Source organism: Salmo salar, chromosome 18 (assembly GCF_965601325.2).
Source record: "Salmo salar chromosome 18, fSalSal1, whole genome shotgun sequence".
Classification (NCBI taxonomy): Eukaryota; Metazoa; Chordata; class Actinopteri; order Salmoniformes; family Salmonidae; genus Salmo; species Salmo salar.
In genome coordinates this window covers 31,320,547-31,346,698 of record NC_138308.1, presented here as the reverse complement: position 1 = coordinate 31,346,698, position 26,152 = coordinate 31,320,547, and the positions used below count along the sequence as shown (strand labels likewise).

Below are 26,152 nucleotides of genomic sequence, written 5' to 3'. Positions count from 1 at the left end.
AAAATAATAGATAAGAGCCTACATCCAGTGCATTGGGAAAGTATTCAGACCCACATTTTGTTAAGTTACAGCCTTATTCTAAAATCTATTAAATTGGGAGTTTTTTTCTCATCAATCTACACACAATATCCCATAATGACAAAGAAAAAACTGGTTAAGAAATCAAATGTAAAAAAATTACTGAAAAATGACATGTACAGAAGTATTTAGACTCTCAGTACTTTGTTGAAGCACCTTTGGCAGCGATTACAGCCTTGAGTCTTCTTGGGTATGACGCTACAAGCTTGGCACACCTGTATTTGGGGAGTTTCTCCCATTCTTATCTGCAGATCCTCTCAAGCTCTGTCAGGTTGGATGGGGAGCGTTGTTGCACAGCTATTTTCAGGTCTCTTCAGATATGTTCGATTGGGTTCAAGTCCAGGCTCTGGCTAGGCCACTCAAGGACATTCAGAGACTTGTCCCGAAGCCACTTGTGCGTTGTCTTGGCTGTGTGCTTCGGGTGGTTGTCCTGTTGGAAGGAGAACAATCACACCAGTATGAGGTCCTTAGCGATCTGGAGCAGGTTTTCATGAAGGATCTCTGTGCTTTGTTCTGTTCATCTTTCCCTTGATCCTGACTAGTCTCCCAGTCCCTGCCGCTGAAAAACATCCACACAGCATGATGCTGCCACCACCATGCTTCACCTTAGGGATGGTGCCAGGTTTCCTCCAGACATGACACTTGGCATTCAGGCCAAAGAGTTCAATCTTGGTTTCATCTGACCAGAGAATCTTGTTTCTCATGGTCTGAGAGACTTTAGGTGCCTTTTGGCAAACTCCAAGCGGGCTGTCATGTGCCTTTTACTGAGGTGTGGCTTCCATCTGGCCACTCTACCATAAAGGCTTGATTGGTGGAGTGCTGCAGAGATGGTTGTCCTTCTGGAAGGTTCTCCCATCTCCAGAGGAAGTCTGGAGCTCTGTCAGTGTGACCATCGGCTTCTTGGTCACCTCCCTGACCAAGGCCCTTCTCCCCCGATTGTCCAGTTTGGCCGGGTGGCCAGCTCTAGGAAGAGTCTTGGTGGTTCCAAACTTCTTCCATTTAAGAATGATGGAGGCCACTGTGTTCTTGAAGACCTTCAATGCTGCAGAATTTTGTTGGTACCCCTCCCCAGATCTGTTCCTCAACACAATGCTGTCGTGGGCCTCTACGGACAATTCCTTCTACCTCATGGCTTGGTTTTTGCTCTGACATGCACTGTCAACTGTGAGACCTTATATAGGACAGGTGAGTGTCTTTCCAAATCATGTCCAATCAATTGAATTTACCACAGGTGGACTCCAATCAAGTTGTAGAAACATCTCAAGGATAATCAATGAAACAGGATGCACCTGAGCTCAATTTCAAGACTCATTGTAAAGGGTCTGAATACTTAAGTAAATAAGGTATTTAAGTTTTTTATATTTTTATACATTTGCAAACATTTCTAAAAACCTGTTATCACTTTGTCATTATGGGGTATTGAGTGTAGATTGATGAGGATTTTATTGATTTAATCCATTTTAAAATAAGGCTGTAACATAACAAAATGTGGAAAAAGGGAAGGGGTCTGAACACTTTCCGAATGCACGGTATTACTGAATTCCATTGTTGCCCCGAAGGCTTTTCATCTTTAGGCTATAATTCATGTCAGTGGCTGCTTCCCAAAATGGCACCCTATTCCCTATATAGTGCACTATATAGGGAACAGGGTGCCATTTGTGACAGACAAAATTTGTAACCCAGGCTTACTTTAGGGTCAGCTAGAGTAGAGCTGTTGTTGATGGGTGGTTTGAAGCCAAAGAGGGATCCCTTATCTTCACCATCCTCAGTCTCATCTTGAAACAGGAGAGACACTCTCTGTGGCTTCTTCTGACTGCATAAACACACAGACATTTACACCCATCAAAACAACACCAAGACCCTAACTAGAGATCGGTTTTTTTTTTAACACTAGTCAAACATTTTGGCACAGTGTCTCTATTGTTGTGGATATAAAGTTTACCTCAACTCCTTGGTAGCAGCAAAGAGATCGTCATCATCCTCATCGAACAGGCTGTTGAAAGGATCTGCTTTGACACTGGGTAGACTATAGCGGGCGCTATCACTGGACGTCATCCCTCCAGTCTTTCCTGCACTATGCTTGGAGCTCATCCAATGGTCCTGATACAGACAGAATACAAAGGGTTAAATAGATAGCATGTGTTGAAGTATTAGCGACAACCTTCACTATCAAGCCCAGTTAAATCTACACCTTGCCCCCTACCTTTCTGGTGTTTGCAGATTTGTAGGAATAGGATGGTTGTAAGCTATATTTGAAGCTGTGCTGAGCCCATTGGATGGAGTTGCCATCACCATATTGGCTATGGGCAATTCCACAGTTACAGTGTTGCAGAAACTCAGATCTTACACTTTAAAATATATGTCAAACAAAAACCAATGATTGAAAAGTTACGCAAACCATACAACCCTAAGCCCAAGGACAACAAACAATTTCCACAGAAATGCAGTGCAGATGCAAAGTTTGGTACCAAACGTTACATCTGTACAGTTCTTCAAGTAAATTTGTTTTTGTAAAATGTTCTGTGGAAACTGTTAAAAGTAGTCTTTGTGCATAGAGTTGTATGGTTTAACTTTGCAAAAACTGGTCAAAAGTTTTAGAACACCTACTATGCCAAGAGTGTGCAAAGCTGTCAAGGCAAAGGGTGGCTACTTTGAAGAATCTTAAATATGAAATATAGTTTGATTTGTTTAACACTTTTTTGGTTACTACATGATTCCATGTGTTATTTCATAGTTTTGATGTCTTTGCGATTATTCTACAATGTAGAAAATAGTATAAATAAAGAAAAAGCCTTGAATGAGTAGGTATTCTAAAACTTTTGACCGGTAGTGTATATATATTTTTTACATAAATGATCATTCTGTTTCTGTGGAATTGCCCACACACCTGTCCAGTTATTTCAGATCTGTGAATACAAAAAGGGGTAGTGGCTACAGAAGGAGGCATTATTTTCTGAAAGGCTGATGTTGAACGGAAGTTTATGTAGCAAGGTTCCGTTCCCTCCCATTACCTCGTCCTCACTGAAGAGGGTGCGAGAGACAGGTTTCTTGACTTGTGGTGTGACATCTTCAGTTTGGCTTGATTTAGATTTCTTCGCAGACGCAAACAGATCCTGCATAATGAAAGAAAGTGGTTAGATATGAAGATGCAGGTACCAATTAATTATATTTTATGGACCGATATCAGTCATAGCTCATTTTCTCACCTCATCAACAAATATGGACAGAGGAGCTTTGCTCTGAAGTGTTGGTTCAGGCTTGGACTGACTCTTAGGGATGGTTGGACATATCTGAAGAAAGACAGGGACAGAAGGTTGAGGTTAAATCTGTAAAACAATAAAGTGTGCTGCATGATAACCCAGAAAATTCTACAGGGTTCATACAAACAGTGGCAAGTCAAATTCAAGGACTTCAGTACTTTTTCAATCACTGATATTTATTTTCAAGGACCATCAATTTGTAATGGTTCATATTATGTCATTGTTTCTAGTCGCCACCAGATGGCAGTATATAGCTACAACCTAATGGAGGGGGAAAAAAGTAGTTTTCATTACTACCTTACAAGTTCTACTCAATAATACCTTGTTTCACTACATACATGAGTGGTATGTCAGTACTGATGAGGCTCTAATTTGAGTAGTGATGAGCAGAGTTTTGGGACATGCCTACTGGTGAACACACATTTCCTATTCAAATTACTACACAACTCCAGCTTAATGACTGTGCTTTTATTCGGCATTTGGGAATCTATTACTTAATAGCTACGAAAAGCATCTCGCTTCCGACTGGCAGCTTTAGTGTCGCCGGCCAGAAAAGGTGGGCGGGCTGTGTTAGGAACACGGCACCTTAACGGCCACCAGAAGGGCAGGAGCACAGCCGTCACTTGATAAAGCGGAATATCGCGGGCACCCCGTGAATGAGGCAATGGGCAAAAAAGCTCTGGAGGATGTTGCAGAGAAAAACACAAATGTAGAACTGGCGCCAGCGCAGGATGCAGCGTTGTCATTCCCCCTTCATGTGACCCTTCAGGAGTGATTCACCCATGCTCGCAATTTCAAAGTCTGACGCATTTATTTGCACCTTACATGGTGTGGGTTGGTTGGTTCCACTGATGTAGTGGTAAAAAGGTGGGTAAACTATACAAAAATAAAAAAACGCAACATGTGTTGGTCTCATGTTTCATGAGTTGAAATAAAAAATCCCTGAATTTTTTAATTTTTAATTTATGAGTTATTTTACCAGGTAAGTTGACTGAGAACACGTTCTCATTTACAGGAACAACATGGGGAATAGTTACTGGGGAGAGGAGGGGGATGAATGAGCCAATTGTAAACCGGGGATGATTAGGTGACCATGATGATATGAGAACCAGATTGGGAATTTAGCCAGGACACCAGGGTTAACACCCCGACTCTTATGATAAGTGCCATGGGATCTTTAATGACCTCAGAGAGTCAGGACACCCGTTTAACGTCCCATTCGAAAGACGGCACCCTACACTGGGCAGTGTCCCCAATAATGTTCCATATGGACAAAAGGCAGGGTTGAATCTACATTTTACTGCCATTTTAGCTATCAATGTGACATTTGAGGAAATACAACTCAGTAGTCTGCCTGGAAAATAATTTGCAAGACCAATACAATTTTCATGTTGACATATTTCATCATTATCCGTTCTCCTCTCATTTAATTCAACGACATTCAAGTAATGGATCCTTACTTGAGAATAAGTGTTGAAAAGAAGCACACCTGAGAGATATTGCATATAGAGATGATGGATGGATAAAAGAGGATTCCCACCTCCTCTGACTCTTCACTGGTGGAGGGCCGTTGTTTCTTTAGTGGCTCAGTCAGCAGGCTCTTGGTACCAGGACCAAACATGGAGACACCTCCTGCTGGCATCTAAACACAACCAAAAACCTAATCACTGAAAGCAACAACCATCATTCTCATCACTGAAAGCAACAACCATCATCAGTGCAACATGTAATCATGATACCCAAGTCCCCTAAATCAATAACCATGATCACGCTAATTTTAGTCAATTAACAAGTATCCCACTTAATATGTAGGGTGTTCACCCATAAAAGTATTCATTAATTCAAGGTTTATACAAAAATGTCCATTTCTTAGCTAGCTACATAGCCGTCTTTGTATCAAAGATAATTGTGTAGTTTAGAGTAATTAGAGTAATTATCGAGGTTAGCTATTATCGAGGTTAGCTAGCCAGCTGTTTTCGTCCTCCTAACTTAGTCAACACTGCTAGCTAGCCAACTAGCCAACTTCTACCGACTAGCAGCACTGTAGAAACTATTACATTACAATGGAACGACTTGATTAGTGTAGTGTTAGCTAGCTACATAGTTGTCTTTGCTGTCTTTGTATCTAAGATAATTGTGTAGTTTAGAGTAATTATCGAGGTTAGCTAGCCAGCCGCGCCGCGACGCCGTTGTCCAGACTCCAGACTTAGTCAACACACCTAGTCATCGTCAAACCCACTGCTAGCTAGCCGACCTTTACTGACTAGCAGCACTGTAGAAACTAATACATTACAACGGAACGATTTGACTAGTGCAGTGTTAGCTAGCTACATAGTTGTCTTGGTCATAGTTAGCTAGCTACATAGTTGTCTTTGTCATAGTTTGATAATTGTGTAGTTTAGAGTAATTATCGAGGTTAGCTAGCCAGCTATTTTCGTCCCCCGCGACACCATTTTCCCAAACCTAGCCAACTATTACCGACGAGCAGCATTGTAGAAACTAAATACATTACAATAGAACGTCTTGATTAGTGCTATGTTAGCTAGCTACATAGTTGCTTTTGTATCATGATAAGGTGTAGTACTGAAACTATCGAGGTTACCTAGCCAGCTACACATTCAAACAAAGTCAACAACGCAGCCACTGCTAGCTAGCCTACTTCACCAGCCAGCAGTACTGTATCATTTGTCATTTTAGTCAATAAGATTTTTGCAACGTAAGCTTAACTTTCTGAACATTCGAGACGTGTAGTCCACTTGTCATTCCAACCTCCTTTGCATTAGCGTAACCTCTTTTGTAGCCTGTCAACTATGTGTCTGTCTATCCCTGTTCTCTCCCCTCTGCACAGGCCACACAAACGCTTCACACCGCGTGGCCGCTGCCACTCTAACCTGGTGGTCCCAGCGCGCACAACCCAGGTGGAGTTCCAGGTCTCCGGCAGCCTCTGGAACTGCCGGTCTGCAGCCAACAAGGCAGAGTTCATCTCAGCCTATGCTACCCTCCAGTCCCTGGACTTCTTGGCGCTGACGGAAACATGGATTACCACAGAAAACACTGCTACTCCTACTGCTCTCTCCTCGTCTGACCACGTGTTCTCGCATACCCCGAGAGCATCTGGTCAGCGGGGTGGTGTCACTGGAATCCTCATCTCTCCCAAGTGGACATTCTCTCTTTCTCCCCTGACCCATCTGTCTATCTCCTCCTTTGAATTCCATGCTGTCACAGTTACCAGCCCTTTCAAGCTTAACATCCTTATCATTTATCGCCCTCCAGGTTCCCTTGGAGAGTTCATCAATGAGCTTGACGTCTTGATAAGTTCCTTTCCTGAGGATGGCTCACCTCTCACAGTTCTGGGTGAGTTTAACCTCCCCACGTCTACCTTTGACTCATTCCTCTCTGCCTCCTTCTTTCCACTCCTCTCCTCTTTTGACCTCACCCTCTCACATTCCCCCCCTACTCACAAGGCAGGCAATACGCTTGACCTCATCTTTACTAGATGCTGTTCTTCCACTAATCTCATTGCAACTCCCCTCCAAGTCTCCGACCACTACCTTGTATCCTTTTCCCTCTCGCTCTCATCCAACACTTCTCACTCTGCCCCTACTCGGATGGTATTGCGCCGTCCCAACCTTCGCACTCTCTCTCCCGCTACTCTCTCCTCTTCCATCCTATCATCTCTTCCCTCTACTCAAACCTTCTCCAACCTATCCCCTGATTCTGCCTCCTCAACCCTCCTCTCCTCCCTTTCTGCATCCTTTGATTCTCTATGTCCCCTATCCTCCAGGCCGGCTCGGTCCTCCCCTCCTGCTCCGTGGCTCGACGACTCATTGCGAGCTCACAGAACAGGGCTCCGGGCAGCCGAGCGGAAATGGAGGAAAACTCGCCTCCCTGCAGACCTGGCATCCTTTCACTCCCTCCTCTCTACATTTTCCTCTTCTGTCTCTGCTGCTAAAGCCACTTTCTACCACTCTAAATTCCAAGCATCTGCCTCTAACCCTAGGAAGCTCTTCGCCACCTTCTCCTCCCTCCTGAATCCTCCTCCCCCCCCTCCTCCTCCTTCTCTGCGGATGACTTCGTCAACCATTTTGAAAAGAAGGTCGACGACATCCGATCCTCGTTTGCTAAGTCAAACGACACCGCTGGTCCTGCTCACACTGCCCTACCCTGTGCTTTGACCTCTTTCTCCAGATGAAATCTCGCGTCTTGTGACGGCCGGCCGCCCGACAACCTGCCCGCTTGACCCGATCCCCTCCTCTCCAGACCATTTCCGGAGACCTTCTCCCTTACCTCACCTTGCTCATCAACTCATCCTTGACCGCTGGCTACGTTCCTTCCGTCTTCAAGAGAGCGAGAGTTGCACCCCTTCTGAAAAAACCTACACTCGATCCCTCCAATGTCAACAACTACAGACCAGTATCCCTTCTTTCTTTTCTCTCCAAAACTCTTGAACGTGCCGTCCTTGGCCAGCTCTCCTGCTATCTCTCTCAGAATTACCTTCTTGATCCAAATCAGTCAGGTTTCAAGACTGGTCATTCAACTGAGACTGCTCTTCTCTGTGTCACGGAGGCTGTCCGCACTGCTAAAGCTAACTCTCTCTCCTCTGCTCTCATCCTCCTAGACCTATCTGCTGCCTTTGATACTGTGAACCATCAGATCCTCCTCTCCACCCTCTCCGAGTTGGGCATCTCCGGCGCAGCCCACGCTTGGATTACGTCCTACCTGACAGGTCGCTCCTACCAGGTGGCGTGGCGAGAATCTGTCTCCGCACCACGTGCTCTCACCACTGGTGTCCCCCAGGGCTCTGTTCTAGGCCCTCTCCTATTCTCGCTATACACCAAGTCACTTGGCTCTGTCATATCCTCACATGGTCTCTCCTATCATTGCTATGCAGACGGCACACAATTAATCTTCTCCTTTCCCCCTTCTGATAACCAGGTGGCGAATCGCATCTCTGCATGTCTGGCAGACATATCAGTGTGGATGACGGATCACCCCCTCAAGCTGAACCTCGGCAAGACGGAGCTGCTCTTCCTCCCGGGGAAGGACTGCCCGTTCCATGATCTCGCCATCACGGTTGACAACTCCCTTGTGTCCTCCTCCCAGAGTGCTAAGAACCTTGGCGTGACCCTGGACAACACCCTGTCGTTCTCCACTAACATCAAGGCGGTGACCCGATCCTGTAGGTTCATGCTCTACAACATTCGCAGAGTACGACCCTGCCTCACACAGGAAGCGGCGCAGGTCCTAATCCAGGCACTTGTCATCTCCAGTCTGGATTACTGCAACTCGCTGTTGGCTGGGCTCCCTGCCTGTGCCATTAAACCCCTACAACTCATCCAGAACGCCGCAGCCCGTCTGGTTTTCAACCTTCCCAAGTTCTCTCACGTCACCCCGCTCCTCCGCTCTCTCCACTGGCTTCCAGTTGAAGCTCGCATCCGCTACAAGACCATGGTGCTTGCCTACGGAGCTGTGAGGGGAACGGCACCTCCGTACCTTCAGGCTCTGATCAGGCCCTACACCCAAACAAGGGCACTGCGTTCATCCACCTCTGGCCTGCTCGCCCCCCTACCTCTGAGGAAGCACAGTTCCCGCTCAGCCCAGTCAAAACTGTTCGCTGCTCTGGCACCCCAATGGTGGAACAAGCTCCCTCACGACGCCAGGACAGCGGAGTCAATCACCACCTTCCGGAGACACCTGAAACCCCACCTCTTTAAGGAATACCTAGGATAGGATAAAGTAATCCTTCTAACCCCCCCCCCCCCTTAAAAGATTTAGATGCACTATTGTAAAGTGGTTGTTCCACTGGATATCATAAGGTGAATGCACCAATTTGTAAGTCGCTCTGGATAAGAGCATCTGCTAAATGACTTAAATGTAAATGTAACAGAGAATTGTGTCAGAAAAACAGTAGTCTAACCCCCATGTCGCTACCATAGACGGTTTAAAAGTTAGACAATTTACTCTGAGAATTTAGCATGTTTAGAGTGAATGGAATGTCATCACAGGCATGATCAAAGTGGTCACTGCTCCATATAACTCTGCTCCGCGGCAGAACAGCACTAACAGGCCTCCCGAGCGGCACAGCGGTCAAAAGCACTGCTTCGCAGTGATACAGGCATCATACAGATCCGGGTTTGATTCCGGGCTGTGTCACAGCCGGCTGTGACCTGGAGACCCATGAGGTGTCCGGCGTCGTCCGGGTTAGGTCGGCCGGGATGTCCTTGTCCCATTGCGCTCTAGTGACTCCTTGTGGCGGGCCATGCATATGCACGCTGACTTCAGTCGCCAGGTGTAAGGTGTTTCCTCCGACACATTGGTGCGGCTGACTTCCAGGTTAAGCGAGCAGTGCGGCTTGGCAGGGTCGTGTTCCGGAAGACGCATGGCTCTTGACCTTGGCCTCTCACGAGTCCGTACGAGAGTTGCAGCGACAGGACAATTGGATCCCACGAAATTGGGGGAAAAAAAGGGGGAAAAAGTCAACTAGTGGCTGCAGGTCATATGAGTGAAAACATTGGCTTTTTCTAAATGAAATCTGCAGTATAAAAACAAAATAGGGACTAAATATGTATTTATTTACAAAGCTAACAGACAATTTCAATAACCACCCCCCATGAAGACAATATGTTCATGTTTTCATTGTGTATTTCTCAATCTTTCCCTTTAAATCGCCATAGAAATGGCACCTCTCAACATAGAAAAATCTAAATCAACTTGATACCAATCTAACCCGCAGAAACACCTCCAAATGGTACCACCTCCCATTGCCAAATATGGAAGAGATAGACCCAAGAGCAGCGCAGTCTAAACTAGCAACGGTCACAACAAACTAACATTCTTATTTCATCAACACTGTCAAGTATAAGTATACTAAAGTTACAATATTGCAGAGAACAATCTAATGATTCATTATGTGTGATTTATAATGACACATAAGAAAACAACGTTTTGACATAACTTTTGTAGCATCCTCTTGAATTGCCCCGTTTTTCTCTAAATTCTAAGGTAGTGAGCAGAGGCCCTATGATACAGTATAGGTAAAAACAACGCTCTGTACACGTGTGTATATTCACCTTTTTCTGAGGAGACTGTTTCACCTGTTCTTCCTCCTCCTCCTCCACCACCTCCCTCCTACTCTGTAGAGGGGGCAGAACACCAGAGTTCTCACTGAAGATGTCACCATCCTCATCACCTCCTCCAGACAGATCCACTGTCTTCCTCTGCTTGGGTTCCTCCTGTCCAGCTGAACACAGGTGACAACACATTATGAGTGCTTGTGCTGAAGACAGTTATAGTGTGGCAAGATCTAACATGTGAAACTTACTGCATGAATGAAAATAAGCTGAAAACTTGATTCACATACCTAAGAGCAAATGATGTATTGGCGTGATGCCAATGTAAGATTTTTACTGATATTTTACGATCATTGATCTGAAGTTGGGATCTCGCCCACCATGCTAGCGAGAGAGAGAGAGAGAAGTTACGGTTTGATTGACTTACCTGAGCTGGATTTATTAAGGCTTTTGCCGGTGAAGAAGTTATCCTCCTCATCGTCAAACAGCCCCCCTAAAGCGGTCTTTCTAGGGGCTGATGTCTGGGTCTTGTGGGGTTTGGCTGGACTGCTGTTCTCTCTACCCCCCACTGAGTCAGAGTCATTAGGAGTGCCAAACAGGCTGTTCTCTATGGGGAAAGAAGAGGACAGGATAGACTCGTCAGATAAAACCTGGAGATTATAATATTTTCAGTACCATCACAGAATAGTCAACATAGTACGGTAGACTGTCTGTGGTCATGTATTGTAATAGTATTTAGTTTGAACTTAATAAATCCAATTCCGTTTCAGAAAGGCAGGACGGTATCTTCAGAGGCATTATGTTCTTAAGCCCCAGAAAACTGTTTCTTCATTTGAGTAACACTGTTATTACTATTTAATCTTTGAAATGCCTTTGCTGTCCTTAGGGCATGTTTCTATGCTCCCGAGTGGCGCAGCGGTCTAAGACACTGCATCTCAGTGCAAGAGGCGTCACTGCAGTCTCTGGTTCGAATCCAGGCAGCATCACATCCAGCCTTGATTGGGAGTCCCATAGGGCGGCGCATAGCGTCGTCCAGGTTTGGCCGGTGTAGGCCGTCATTGTAAATAAGAATTTGTTCTTAACTGACTTGCCTAGTTAAATAAAGGTTAAATAAATAAATACAAATTGTATTACCTGGGAATATTGACACAGCCCCTGAAGGAATCTTCTTAGCAGGCTTGACAGGTACTGGCAGAAACACAAGAGAGACTTACAGGTTCTGTTAACAGGTCAAAGTCTCTATACTGTCCAGAAAAAAAGCATTACTCAAAATGAATAAGGTAACCCACGAAAAATGTATTAGAAACAGTGACCACAGCCATTACACAACATTCTCAATTCACTTACAAGAAAACATCCTGAAAAGGAAAGCAACCATCTAAACTTGCAGAAGAAAAAAAATGTTTTTGATTGCAAAACATCTAGTGTGCCCTAATGAAAACAGCATTGGTGTTTCAACAGATAGTTTGTATGGCTATTATTACCTGTGGTCTTCTCCTCTGCTACAGGCTGTTTAGGTGGATCAGAAAACATATCCCCCTGGACAACAAACATATTATCAGGGTCGCTATGGTTTCAGACAAAACTCATTTAATGTACTCTTCGGGAGCTTTTAACAGGCTGTAGATTAATTTTTCTTTGAACAGTTCACTTATTGATTTCTATCCATCATATTATGTGAAATTACAATGGGTAAGTAACATGGAAAAAGTAAGACATGGAAGCTACAAAACGGCGTTCATGTGAGCCTACCTCATCATCAAACAGTCCTCTCCCTCCGCTGAAGAGGCCTCCTTTCCCTCCAAACGGAGAGAGGTCCTCTTCCTCCATCTTGGGCTGCCCGAATAACTCCTCGCTGTCATCTTCAATAGCTACATCAACACAAACAGGTGTCAACAACAAGTCAAAAAAATGACTGGTAAATACTGCAATGTCATGAATGCTTGTCAAATGACATCTCATTCAGTCACTTTGGAGCGAGACCAACTCCACTAATGCTCTTCTGACTGAAGTGTTATGAAGTAACAGTTAGCTTAGCAGGTATAATATAATTGTATACATAGTGAGAGAGATTAGGTGCTCGTACACAATGTGCAGTAAAGAAAACTCTCTTTTAGATGAGTGAATTGCTGTCCAACCCGGTGGCCTCTCAGCCTTGGGCTTGGGCTCTGTTCTTCTTAGAGGCAGACGACAACGCTTCAGAGAAGTGACACGGGGAAGGAAACATGAGCATGCACATGCAGAACAATGATATGTAGTGAAACATGCATGTGCTGTTGGAATCTGCCATCATTATTTGCATTATGACATCCCATTTGTTGTATGGCCTACATTATGTACAAATGTACCAACTGAAAACACATCTTGGAACTTGTATGGAGCAAACAGTGGCCATAATAATCAAAACAGAGAGGACAGATAAATGAATTTAGGTAGATTGTAGTGTAGGATCATTAGTCTGGGTGCCAGACTGTGTGTACCGCGCAGTCATACGGCATATCAAGATGTTATCCTGTATTTTAAGCCTGAATTGAGAATTACAGTGGCAAGAAAAAGTATGTGAACCCTTTGGAATTACCTGCATTTCTGCATAAATTGGTCATCAAATTTGATCTGATCTTCATCTAAGTAGACAACAATAGACACAGTGTGCTTAAACTAATAACACAAAAGTTGTATTTTTCTTGTCTATATTGAATACATCATTTAAACATTCACAGTGTAGGTTGGATAAAGTATGTGAACCCCTAGGTTAATGGCTTCTCCAAAGCTAATTGGAGTCAGGAGTCAACTAACCTGGAGTCCAATCAATGAGACGGTTGGACGTTGGTTAGAGCTGCATTGCCCTATAAAAAACACTCACAACATTTGCGTTTGCTATTCACAAGAAGCCTGATGTGAACTATGCCTTGAACAAGAGATCTCAGAAGACCTAAGATTAAGAATTGTTGACTTGCATAAAGCTGGAAAGGGTTGCAAAAGTATCTCTAAAAGCCTGTTCATCAGTCCATGGTAAGACAAATTGTCTATAAATGGAGAAATTTCAGCACTGTTGCTACTCTCCCTTGGAGTGGCCGTCCTGCAAAGATGACTGCAAGAGCACAGCGCAGAATGCTCAATGAGGTTAAGAAGAATCCTAGAATGTCAGCTAAAGACATACAGAAATCTCTGGAACACTACCATTTCAGTTGACGAGTCTACGATACGTAAAACACAATGGTGTTCATGGGAGGACATCACGGAAGAAGCCACTGCTGTCCAAAAGAAACATTGCAGCACGTCTGAAGTTGGCAAAAGTGCACTTGGATGTTCCACAGCGCTACTCGCAAAATATTCTGTGGACAGATGAAACTACAGTTGAGTTGTTTGGAAGGAACACACAACACAACCTGGATTTCTGCATAAATTGGTCATCAAATTTGATCAAATCTTCATCTAAGTCACAACAATAGACAAACACGGTGTGCTTAAACTAATAAGAAAGGAGAAAAAAAAGGCATAGCACACCAACATCAAAACCTCATCCCAACTGTAAAGTATGGTGGAAGGAGCATCATGGTTTGGGGCAGCTTTGCTGACTCAGGGCCTGGACCGCTTGCTATCATTGACGTAAAAATGAATTCCCAAGTTTATCAAGACATTCTGCAGGAGAATGTTAGGCTGTCTGTCTGCCACTTGAAGCTCAACAGAAGTCGGGTGATGCAACAGGACAACAACCCAAAACACAGACGTAAATCAACAACAGAATGGCTTCAACAGAACAAAATACGCCTTCTGGAGTGGCCCAGTCAGAGCCCTGAGCTCAACCCGATTGAGATGATGTGGCATATCCTCAACAGAGCAGTTCACACAAGACATCCCAAGAATATTGCTGAACTGAAACAGTTTTGCAAAGAGGAATGGTCCAAAATTCCTCCTGACCGTTGTGCAGGTCTGATCCACAACTACAGAAAACGTTTGGTTGAGGTTATTGCTGCCCAAGGAGGGTCAACCAGTTATTAAATCCAACGGTTCACATACTTTTTCAACCCTGCACTGTGAATGTTTACATAGTGTGTTCAAAAAAGACATGAAAACATATAATTGTTTGTGTGTTATTAGTTTAAGCAGACTGTGATTGTCTATCGTTGTGACCTAGATGAAGATGGTCCTGGACCATCTGACATAAAAAGAAAAGGACATTTTGATGAAAAAGCTTTAAATAAAAGGGTAAAAATCCAGGCATGTCACATTACTGCACAAAACACAGGGCCACATGATCATATGGCAATAAGTTGGCTAAATCAGAAACAGACTGATACCCAGGCTAGCATATGAGCTCATACAGATACCATGATGGTGGAGGTGATAATGGGCGTGCTGAGTAGTTTGTAACTCAGGTCATATCAACCCAACATACATGTGTGATCTCCCTCTGGCTTGCTGATGGGTTCCCCTTTGATTCTGGCAGCCAGCTCATCAGCAAAGGATGATGGTCTTGGGTTCTGAATGTGACACAAAGACTTCCGTAAAAGAGAGGTGGAATAGAACATCAATATTCATGTAAGGTCCCATGTGGCTCAGTTGGTAGAGCATGGTGTTTGCAACGCCAGGGTTGTGGGTTCGCTTCCCACGGGGGACCAGTACGGAGAAAAAAAATGTATGAAATGTATGCATTCACTACTGTAAGTTGCTCTGGATAAGAGCGTCTGCTAAATGACTAAAATGTAAAATGTAAATGTAAGGGGACATGCAATTAACTTCAAAATATTTCACATTTGTCTACATTCAATAGCTGAGACATGACACATTCATTATGCTCCCTCAAGTCATAAAACAAATGTATTAGCAATGTTGACTTAGCTGGATAAAGGCTAGTTATATTTCATAAATGATCTGTCCGTCATATTATTAGTATCAGTCTCCACCAGCAAACTATAATCAAACATACCTTTCTGTCATCATCATCATCATCATCATCTTCGTCCGATTCTCCGAAAATGTCTGAATCTCCCTCCTCGTCATCACTCAACATAGACGACTTCTGAAGGGGAAATCATTCAATGTCATCCATGAGGTTGCAAATAAAATCACAATCTTCACTAAGGTGTAATCATTACCATCATCGCCATAAACAACAGCATGCTTATGGCCAGTGTCCAGAGTGTAGGTAGGATTCAATCAACCACACACTTTTCTGTTGTGTTTCGTCATTGATTAAATTGGCAAATACCTTAATCATCCATTGTCAGAATTGTGCACACAGAGATACAATCCTGTACGTTTGTTATTGTTTTCACAGCGATATCAACTAACTCTGGGTTTGATCGTCGACCCTGACAGTCACAGTGAAATTGACCTTCACCTTCCTCATGGTGCCTGGCCCCTCCTCATCCTGGTCAAAGTCATCGTCTGACTGCTGTTCACATAAACACCACAGGGATAATACAGTTATCTAAATAAAATTGTCAGTATTTTCAACTTATTTTGAGGATAATAATAATGCCAACTTCACACTTAAAAAAAACATCTGTCTCTTTCTAGCCGAAAATATGAAAAAAGATTTACGTCAGCATCTTTGCCATCTTCGCTCACAATGACGGTGTCTCGATCGCTGTCGACTGACATTTCTGTGAAGTAAAGAATGACATCAGTTTCCCTTTCTCTTTGTGAAACACGACTAATGTTAGACGAGAAACACTATGCTTGGAAGAGTGTTGAACACTAACAATATAAACACATGCCAAGAATACACACACTTTCCTTCAGTAGAAAGAGTACTTGAGGAACAGAGGTGATCTACCTTCACTGGAGAGGTCTCCCAGTCCAACGTCTTCTTGCCCCATAAAGAGCTGAGAACCAATCAAATATGGTAAAGGCCTGTCCACATACAGGTCCTACAAACAGAGAGAGAGGTGGGTTAGAGAAAGAAAGACGGAGAGGAAGCGGTCAGAGAAAACGTCATTGGTCAATACGAGCAGAATCATTGAAATCAAATGTTCGTCAAAAAAAATTAAAATAAACGTGTACATCAGTTGTCAAAGTGCTTAACCTGAGCTAGACCCTAAAGACAGATCAAAAACACAGTGGCATGGAAACATTGGCCATCCTCCCTAGACTAGACTGGGCAGGTATTAATCCTAACGTGATATCTGGAGCAGTGAATAACTTTCATTCTCTCTAATCCTGTATGTTTCCAGATGATTCCAAACTCACCTTGGGCTCCAGTATGGGCTCCACTCTGTCTGTGGCCTCCTCGTCCTCTGAGTCAGAGTTTCCTGCCTTGATGTCTAGCTGCTCAAAGGCAGAGTCCAGCACCATCAGACCGTAGTTCACTGCTTCCTGGACCTTAGGAATCAGCTGGGCTTCCTTCTGCTCACGAGTCTTCTAATGCGGGGTAATTGAATTTAACTATCCCCGGGGGGGAACTCGCAACGTCACAGTGCTATACATGTCACAACACATCAAGGAAGGAGTAGGTAGATGATTTACCTGCTCAGGCGGTCTCTCCAAGGCCTCAGGCTTTGGCACCACCTCCTCATCATACACTCTCTGATGAGGTCAACAAAAACAAAGATCGGTAACACATCACACAATCAATACAAGAAGCATGAGTTAGAATCTATCAATGTAACACAGCACCTTGTGATAGTGAACAAAAAGAGGCGGCACCATGAGCAAGCAGATCATTAAACACAAGTGTCATCAGTTCCTCATAGTTCTGTACCATGTAGCACGATTCATCTTTTCTTCATTTTGTTAAAAGCTTGTGAAGTTTCAAAATATCTGTGAAATGTAAAATACGGCATAACCATCCTCTAAAGTAGAGGGGCACCAAGCTGAACAGAAGAACAAGACATGGGTCGTGTTCATTTGGAGCAAAAAAAAGTACATCTGTGTTACTTATTAGACAAGTCAAGAACAGGTGGTCCTCTCCCTGTTTCAGTTCGTTTTCTTCCATTAAAATGCTCTAATGAAGACGACCATGGTATTTCCAGTCCACAACGTACGTTTTCAATGAATTGTGTGTTGGAGAGCATGAGGAAGTCGTTGAAGACGGTGTGCACGCAACAGTCTGTGGCCTTGGTGTCTCTGATCAGTCCATCCAACTGCTTCTCTATCTCATGAGTCTTTGACAGCATCCTCTGGGAGAAGTCTTGCAGGAACAGGAAGAGCTGTGGAGGAGGGGATACCAACAACTGTTTAATCTTCATCTATTCAACAGTGTATCTGATTGTTCAGTAGCGGACTTTGTCTTTGCCACAGCGATAAGGGTAGTTAGTCTGTTGCATTGCTGTTTACAACGCTATGTGATTGCTCTACCCATAAAATGTAGAGTTAGAGGCTGAGAGCCTGCCTGCCAGTCTGTTTCTGCTTCAGCCACCAGATGATACACTGTTAAATGCATTAGAAACAGTTGGGTATTCAGAAACTGAATAATAACTTGGAGATAATAACCAAAGCCTACCCCTGAGTCTGCAGCCAGGGACCAGTTGGTGCTGGTCTGTCGCATCTCTTCAAAGGTCCAGAGTCTCTCCCACACCTGGCCATCATTCCCGGTGTGATTGCTCTTGCTAGGGACATTCGCCATGCCAACCGGCAACCCGCTCATCTGAAACAATACTGAAGGATTTATTCAGTTGGAATAAACCGGATAAAACATTTCAAACGGGCGTTCAGCGTGGACAAGAACCATTTAAAAGTTCTCTACTGTTTCGTGCAAACTAGACGCGATCCATTACCTGATTTGTAAAAAATAAGCCCAAATGATATAACTTTGGTCGCGATCAACACAGGCATGGACTGGCAAATGCGAGCTAAATTAGCTGGCACCAGTGGCTGCTTTATTGTAATGCAAACAAACTAGCTAGTTTGCTACCCTAGTTAGCAAGAAAACTAGTTGTCGAACATTGTAGGTGCAATGTTTAATTGGGAAGTCGCAAGCTTTCGCAAAATGTAATTTGGAATGTCAGCTAGGTATAGGACGTTAGTTGAATAAATGTTTATGCACTGCCGGAGACTGCACAGCATACTCTCGCACTTTCAGAGATATTTTTTACTAAACTCACCTTAGTAACTGTTGTCCACGTTAGTGAAATATGAGCCCCAAAAGTCGTAAAAAGAAACTCGATTATGCCGTTCCTCATTGATCTCTTGACAGGTCGGCCATATTCTGTCTGTCTGTCTGGAGGCAATCAGCTGACGGCAGTCACCTGACTCAATGCAACGTTACCACATCAAATTGGCAATAGTAATCAATACATACAGGTCTTTGTTTGTATGGTATGTAATGTGTATGTTGAATGCATTGTCATGTTATTGAATTGCATGCAATTTTCCTTAGCTAGAATTGTTCATTTATTTACTCTAGGCCTAGTCTAATCTTTTGAGAAACACTGCAGTTCATTCATTTTTTTCCAGCTAGGGGAAAGTGGGGTAAGCGATGCCAAAGCCTAAGTCTAAACAGGCTCCAAAGTCTAAACAGGCTCCTTGCTTGGGACTTCCTAACTCTGACGTCACCCCATTGAAGTTGACGATTCAAACGGTCAAAGGTTAAGGTTAGGTAAGGGTTAGGGTAGGGACGTCCCAAAGATAACGTCTCAAGGTTAAATAAAAGTTAAATAAAATAAAAAATCAATACAAAAATGATCTTTTTGGGCTTTAACTTCTCTAGGGTAGGGGGCAGTATTTTGACGTCCAGATGAAGAAGGTGCCCAGAGTAAACTGCCTGCTACTCAGTCCCAGAAGCTAAGATATGCAAGATATTAGTAGATTTGGATAGAAAACACTCTGACGTTTATAAAACTGTTTGAATGATGTCTGTGAGTATAACAGAACTCATATGGCAGGCAAAAACCTGAGAAAAAATCCAACCAGGAAGTGTGGAAATCTGAGGTTTGAAGTTGATTCCCTATCCAGTATACAGTGTTTATGGGGTCATTTTGCACTTCCTAAGGCTTCCACTAGATGTCAAAAGTCTTTAGAACGTTGTTTCATGCTTCTACTGTGAATGGGGAGAGAATAAGAGCCATTGGAATCAGATGACTGAGAAAATGACATGAGCTCAATCGCACGCACTCACGTAAGAGTTAACTGTGTTCCTTTTCTTTTTTGAAGACAAAGGAATCGTCCGGTTGGAATATTATGGAAGATTTATGATAAAAACATCCTAAAGATTGATTCTATACATCGTTTGACATGTTTCTACAAACTGTAGTATAACTTTTTTTCGTCTGGACTTAGTAAGCACGTGCCTTGCATTTGGAATAGTGAACCTAACGCGCGAACAAAATAGAGGTATTTGGACATAAATATTCACTTACCTTTGATGATCTTCATCGGAATGCACTCCCAGGAATCCCAGTTCCACAATAAATGTTCGTTTTGTTTGATAAAGTTAATCTTTATGTCCAAATACCTCCTTTTTTTCACTTAGGGGTGTACTCACTTAGGGGTGTACTCACTTTTGTTGCCAGCGGTTTAGACATTAATGGCTGTGTGTTGAGTTATTTTGAGGGGACAGCAAATTTACACTCTTATACAAGCTGTACACTCACTACTTTACATTGTAGCAAAGTGTCATTTCTTCCATGTTGTCACATGAAAAGATATACTCAAATATTTACAAAAATGTGAGGGGTGTACTCACTTTTGTAAGATGCTGTAGGTCTGTAACAGTTTGGGTCTAGAGTGTCTCCCCCTTTGAAGAGGGGGATGACCACGGCAGCTTTCCAATCTATGGGAATCTCAGACAATACGAAAGAGAGGTTGAACAGGCTAGCAATAGGGGTTGCAACAATTTCGGCAGATAATTTTAGAAAGAGCATAGGGTTAGCAGTGTGGTTATGGTTAAGTTAGGGTTAAGTTTAAGAACATAAATTGTAGAAATAGGCTGTGTTTATGACTTTGTGGTTGTGGTAGCTAGTGACAACCCACCCCTTGTTTCTTGGATATATGTACAGCCATTGCAAACCATACACAAAATGAACCATGTGACCAAATATTTAGAAACAGGTCATATTTCAGGGAGTCTGTGTAGGAAAAAATCACATGGAAAAAGTGGTAAACAAGTTAGGACCAAAAAAAAGAATTTTCCCAAAGTCAAATTAATTTATTGTGTTAAATTTACAAGTTAAATTATGCTTATATCAAAATCAACGTAGAGTATTTTAAGACTGTTTTATACATAATTTGGGGTCTCTATAAGGTACAGTATGAGGTTGTGAACCTACCATTAAAGTGCATCCTTGTAGCTGTGTGGGTTAATATAGTCAAAATGGTTGCTTCAGGGTACATTTATACCATAGTATTTTTTTATGTGGGTGGGTTGGTCTTTTGTTTAGTATACGTAGCTTTAAGTCGCTTGGTTATTCTAAACGGGCCATGCTGCGGTTAAAGAGGCTAGCTAGCCTAGCTTAAGCCTCATCCACATTACCCCATAAACACTTACGTTGCGCCGGATGTCATGCATTTCAATGGGGCGGTCCACAACGGAGTGGAAACGCAACGCCCCCTTGCAGTTGAAGGCTCTGTTGCGGATGGTCACCGCATACTATGAAACATTTCTAACTTTGTGTTGTCTTCAGTCATCTTAAGTCCAGCCAGAGTCCGTCGAAGAACAGGGGTCACTGATGGGGAAAAAATGGCCTCCCTTGAGAGGGCAAGAACAAGATGTATGTTAGGAGAAGTGCAATATTATCATAAGGAGACGTATACTTGGAATATGGAGTAGAAATGGAGAGGAAAAGATAGGAGGTAGGTGGATAGAGGTCGAAGGGAGTGAGATAGGCGGAGGAGGTTGAAGGGAGTGAGGGAGGAAGAGGGTGAGCTTGAATCGGTTGAAGATGGCGAGAAAAGGGAGATGGTTTGTCGAAGAAGAATATTTGATACCATTCCACTGATTCCACTCCAACTACTACCACAAGCCCATCCTCTCCAATTAATTAGTGGGTGAACTGTTTAGAAATTACCACAGTTTTTGTTCATAGTCCCCATTTTAGGGGTGCAAAGTATTGGGACAAATTCACTTATATGTGTATTCAAAGTGAAGTATTTGGTCCCATATTCATAGAACACAATGACTACATCAAGCTTGTGACTCTGCAAACTTTTTGGATGCATTTGCTGTTTGTTTTGGTTGTGATGGAGATTATTTTGTGCCGAATATAAATGAATGGTCAATAATGGAGTCACTTTTATTGTAAATAAGAATAGAATATGTTTCTAAACACTTCTACATGAATGTGGATTCTACCATGATTACTGATAATCCTGAAATATTCGTGAATAATAATCAGTGAGAAAGTTACAGACGCATAAATATCATAACCCCCAAAAATGCTATCCTCCCCTGTTATTGTAATGGGGAGAGGTTAGCATGTCTTGGGGGTATGGAAATCTATGGCAAGACATGGCAAGCACATCAGACTCTACAAATTCAGAATGCTCATAAGCCCCCGGCTAGTACAGACGATTGGCTGGTGGCGGTGGAGTTGAGGGGGCAAGCAGTGTTACACAAATCCATGCTACTGCCCCGTATTCAGTCTCTAGGCTTCATAAGTAACCAGAAAGAGAGCTGTCTGAATCCATCTCAGCGCAATCCGTTACTGGGTGTCGAACTAGACTCACTCGTTTTTCTATCGCCATGGAGGGTGTCCGAGTTCCAGCTCTGCTTAGCCAAATTTCGTCTTGGTCAATGCCTTTTCAACAGTGCCTACAGATGTAGGATCTTAGTTTGATCACTCTTTTGTTGCTGAGAATGTTCCTGCACAGCAAGAAACGCAAACTTGTTGTGTATTCAAGGTTTAAAAAGAATGCTAACGTTTGTAATTTCTTTTTTAAAATGCCAGACTTAATTTGCCCTAACAAAAAATGTATCAACACTTACAAAAGATGGCCATTAATTATAATCCACATACTGTAATAATTCACATTTCTTGATGCTACAGGATTATTTTCCAGCTGCAGCAAACTGGCTCAAATGTATCCTATATCTGTACGCCTACTTGTGTTGTTGGCTTTTGTGATGGATGTCGTTCCCCTGGGGCTATTGTTGATGCGGCCAGTCAAGCGCTGAGTGCTAGCCACTCACCTGGACACATCTCGCAGCCTACACGGTCGTTTCGGGTGTCCCTGTCAGGCCTACGGGCCATGGGCCAGTGGTGGGACCCTCTGCTATGGGCTGAGTTGTATTCCGCAAGGTGATCACGACAGATGCATCCCCCTGAGGGTGGGGTGTGCTGTATGAAGGCAACTTGATTCGGGGGTATGGACACTGGTAGAGAGCCCACCGCATATCAATTACCTAGAGCTCCTAACGGTGTAGCTGGCACTCAGGTGCTTCCCCCTGCTTTAGTCAGGCGGCTTGTTCTGGTCAGAAATGACTGGGGGACGATCCTCTCCTATAAAACCTCCCTGCTCATGGCTTTGGCCTCGGCTAAACATGTCCAAATGCGGCCTTCCCCCCCGAAAGTCAGAGCTATGACCAGCTTTTGGCCTGTTTTGCTAATTCCGCTCGGGCAGAGCGCTCTTTAAGCACCGTCTCTCCCACTGGATTGTGGCGTCTATTCTGACTCATACTGTGGTACTCTATACAGTGCCTTCAGACAGTATTCGCACCTCTTGACTATTTCCACATGTTTTTGTGTTACAAGGTGGGATTAAAATGGATTTAATTGTGTGTTTTTTTGTCAACGATCTACACAAAATACACTGTAATGTGGAAGTGGAAGAAAAATGTAAACATTTGTACAAATAAATACATGTTACAATCACCTTTGGCAGTGATTACAGCTGTGAGTCTTTCTGGGTAAGTCTCTAAGAGCTTTCCACACCTGGATTGTGGAACATTTGCCCATTATTCTTTTTTAAATTCTTCAATCTCTGCCAAGTTGTTTGTTGATCATTGCTAAACAGCCATTTTCACGTCTTGTCATAGATTTTCAAGCCTATTTCAGTCAAAACTGTAACTAGGCCACTCATTAAATGTGGTCTTGGTAAGCTACTCCAGTGTATATTTGGCCTTGTGTGTTATTGTCCTATTGAAAGGTAAATTTGTCTCCCAGTGTCTGTTGGAAAGCGGACTGAACCCGTTTTTCCTCTAGGATTTTGCCTGTCATTAGCTCTATTCCGTTTATTTATATAATCAAAAACCCATAACATGATGCAGCCAGCACCATGTTTGAAAAAAATATGAAGAGTGGTACTCAGTGATGTGTTACGTTAGCCCCAAACATAATGCTTTGTATTCAGAACATAAAGTGAATTTCTTTGCCAAATTTTTTACATTTTACTTTAGTGCCTTATTTTACTTTATTTAACCTTTATTTAACCAGGTAGGCAAGTTGAGAACAAGTTCTCATTTACAATTGCGACCTGGCCAAGATAAAGCAAAGCAGTTCGACAACATACAACAACACAGAGTTACACATGGAGTAAAACAAACATACAGTCAATAATACAGTAGAAAAATAAGTCTATATACAATGTGAGCAAATGAGGTGAGATAAGGGAGGTAAAGGTAAAAAAGGCCATGGTGGCAAAGTAAATACAATATGGCAAGTAAAACACTGGAATGGTAGATTTGTAGTAGAGGAAAGTGCAAAGTAGAAATAAATAATGGGGTGCAAAGGAGCAAAATAAATCAAATAAATAAATACAGTAGGGGAAGAGGTAGTTGTTTGGGCTAAATTATAGATGGGCTATGTACAGGTGCAGTGATCTGTGAGCTGCTCTGACAGCTGGTGCTTAAAGCTAGTGAGGGAGATAAGTGTTTCCAGTTTCAGAGATTTTTGTAGTTCGTTCCAGTCATTGGCAGCAGAGAACTGGAAGGAGAGACGGCCAAAGGAGGAATTGGCTTTGGGGGTGATGTAGATGTTGTAGAGGGTCTCGCTGCACCGGTGGAGGCGATGGTCGCACTTGTAGATGATGTTGAGGGCCTTGATGCACCGGTGGCGACAACACTTGTGGATGACGTAGTAGAGGGTCTGGCGGTAAAATTGCCACTCGTTGCCCTAGGCACAATAAATGGATCCAGAAAAGAAAGAATGTGGCAGAAGCCCCAAGGCTGCTGGCCTGAAGCTGCTGACCCAGACCTATTCTCTTTCTCTGCCCGTCTCTTCCTCTGATACCTGTCCCTGAGTCCTCTCCACTTCCTCCAACAGTTTTCTTCTATATAGACATGAACATGCCAAACCATTACCTAGCGCAACTATAGTTATTAGATAGCTATCATGGACATGTCACCTACTGTACACAGACACACACACACACACAGTTATATGACCAAATTATCAGGGGTACAGTAGTATGTACCATTTCTATTACCATTTATCTGACATTCACACTCTTTCAAACATGATTATTTGGTGAAGTTATCAAGGGTAGTAACTAGCATAATTTATTTGACTATTTATTTCAAACACACACACACGCACACGCACACGCGAGTGGCAATTATACCTCATTGGCTAGGTTAGCAAGCTAGGTTAGCTAGCTAGCTAACTAGCCACATCTAGCACAAGCTCACTACTAAACTGACCTGGCAATCCTACTATCGTGGACACTTGTCTCCAAGCAGCATTTTTTGTGTTTATGTCCCTGTAGCTGTCAGCAGTAGTGTCAAAAAGACACGGTTTTGAGGACACTGCGAAAATGATTCTCTCCTCCATGTGTCCAACCGCATGCGACCATCTGCAAAAGATACCTGCATCAGTATAGTTGCCTAGCTGCTCAAAATGTTATGCAGCAGTGACGCAGTCGGTGTGCTCGAAGCGTTACGCACCACTGCACTTTGTATACCAAGGTTGGCTGGCCTTCTCTAGTCACTCTTGGCTCAGTCACACTGTTATTTACAAAGCCATTTTGGGCTAACTACAATTTTATTGTTTTTTATTGTTCAGAAATGTGGTGGGTACTCTATTCGTTCGCAGGACTTTATCCTGATAACTGTTCCAAATGTCTGAACTGAATTTGGTAAAAGGGCTTTTATGTACTCTGTGCCATCGGCTTGGTACGACTTACAAAATGCTTTTAAACTGTAAGAACTTGTCCTGATTGGTGTTTTTAAATCACTGATGAAGGATTTTGAGGCTGATTCCCTGACCTGTCAATGTTTTTAATTTGCTGTTTTATGATTTTGTCATACTCTTGTGAATTCTATGGTTTATACTAGATTACTTGTAGTTTTGCATGTTGTCTGTCTGTAATTGTGTAATGACTTTGTGCTGCCTAACTTGGCCAGGACGCTCTTGAAAAAGAGATTTCAAATCTCAATGAGCCCTTCCTGGTTAAATAAAGGTGAAATAAATAAAATAAATAAAGTATGACCACCACCGGTGCAGCGAGACCCACTACAACATCTACATTATCCGCAAGTATGACCACCACCGGTGCAACCATGGAAGATGATGAAATGGAGGAAGCACCTCTGGATCTAGGACCGCCTGAGATTATTATGAACCTCACGGATGTGACCACTGAGGACCTCGTTGAACAGGATGTGGCCGTGGAGAGAAACGAGGAGAGAAACGGAGAGAGAAACGAAGAGGAACAACGTCACACCAGGCGTCCTCGGCGGTACCAGCCCCCAGATCCACTCAACTCATTTCAGCAGAGGCTCCTCCAAGCCGTCGAGAGGGATGCAGCCCAACCTGATGCTCGCAGGAAGGAGGATGAAGAGACCCTCTTTGCCATGAGCCTGGTGCCAACACTGAAGAGGCTGCCTCAACAAAGAAAAGCAGCAGTCAAGGATAAAATGTATCAGCG

At 43.3% G+C, this 26,152-nt stretch overlaps 1 protein-coding gene and 1 long non-coding RNA gene across 6 annotated transcripts in view; both read right to left on the bottom strand.

Annotated features, from left to right (window-relative positions):
* LOC106577190 (WASH complex subunit 2C) overlaps positions 1 to 18,598 on the bottom strand; it is a 28,223-nt gene extending 9,625 nt beyond the window's left edge. Inside the window, exons 1-20 of one of the 5 annotated variants that reach the window (XM_014155042.3) lie at positions 18,457 to 18,598; positions 17,856 to 17,999; positions 17,398 to 17,562; positions 16,880 to 16,939; positions 16,604 to 16,774; positions 16,191 to 16,284; positions 15,956 to 16,017; positions 15,753 to 15,806; positions 15,339 to 15,428; positions 14,808 to 14,892; positions 12,161 to 12,279; positions 11,893 to 11,947; positions 11,543 to 11,596; positions 10,836 to 11,015; positions 10,409 to 10,578; positions 4,828 to 4,980; positions 3,285 to 3,368; positions 3,090 to 3,191; positions 2,021 to 2,178; positions 1,768 to 1,891 (exon numbers count right to left, since the gene is read on the bottom strand). In XM_014155042.3, coding sequence (XP_014010517.3) covers positions 1,768 to 1,891; positions 2,021 to 2,178; positions 3,090 to 3,191; positions 3,285 to 3,368; positions 4,828 to 4,980; positions 10,409 to 10,578; positions 10,836 to 11,015; positions 11,543 to 11,596; positions 11,893 to 11,947; positions 12,161 to 12,279; positions 14,808 to 14,892; positions 15,339 to 15,428; positions 15,753 to 15,806; positions 15,956 to 16,017; positions 16,191 to 16,284; positions 16,604 to 16,774; positions 16,880 to 16,939; positions 17,398 to 17,562; positions 17,856 to 17,999; positions 18,457 to 18,534 — 2,202 coding nt within the window. In that variant the 5' untranslated portion in view covers positions 18,535 to 18,598. Of the gene's footprint in view, positions 1 to 1,767; positions 1,892 to 2,020; positions 2,179 to 3,089; positions 3,192 to 3,284; positions 3,369 to 4,827; positions 4,981 to 10,408; positions 10,579 to 10,835; positions 11,016 to 11,542; positions 11,597 to 11,892; positions 11,948 to 12,160; positions 12,280 to 14,807; positions 14,893 to 15,338; positions 15,432 to 15,752; positions 15,807 to 15,955; positions 16,018 to 16,190; positions 16,285 to 16,603; positions 16,775 to 16,879; positions 16,940 to 17,397; positions 17,563 to 17,855; positions 18,000 to 18,456 lie in introns of all 5 variants that reach the window. The other 4 variants (XM_014155041.3, XM_014155038.3, XM_014155040.3 and 1 more) reach the window with 4 other exon arrangements.
* Positions 18,599 to 23,608: 5,010 nt separating this feature from the next.
* On the bottom strand, positions 23,609 to 25,092 carry LOC145861654 (uncharacterized). The gene is made up of 2 exons (XR_014381303.1): positions 24,927 to 25,092; positions 23,609 to 24,556 (listed from the first exon to the last, which is right to left on the bottom strand). It is a non-coding gene; the product is annotated as an uncharacterized LOC145861654 (long non-coding RNA).
* Between the last annotated feature and the right edge of the window lie 1,060 nt (positions 25,093 to 26,152).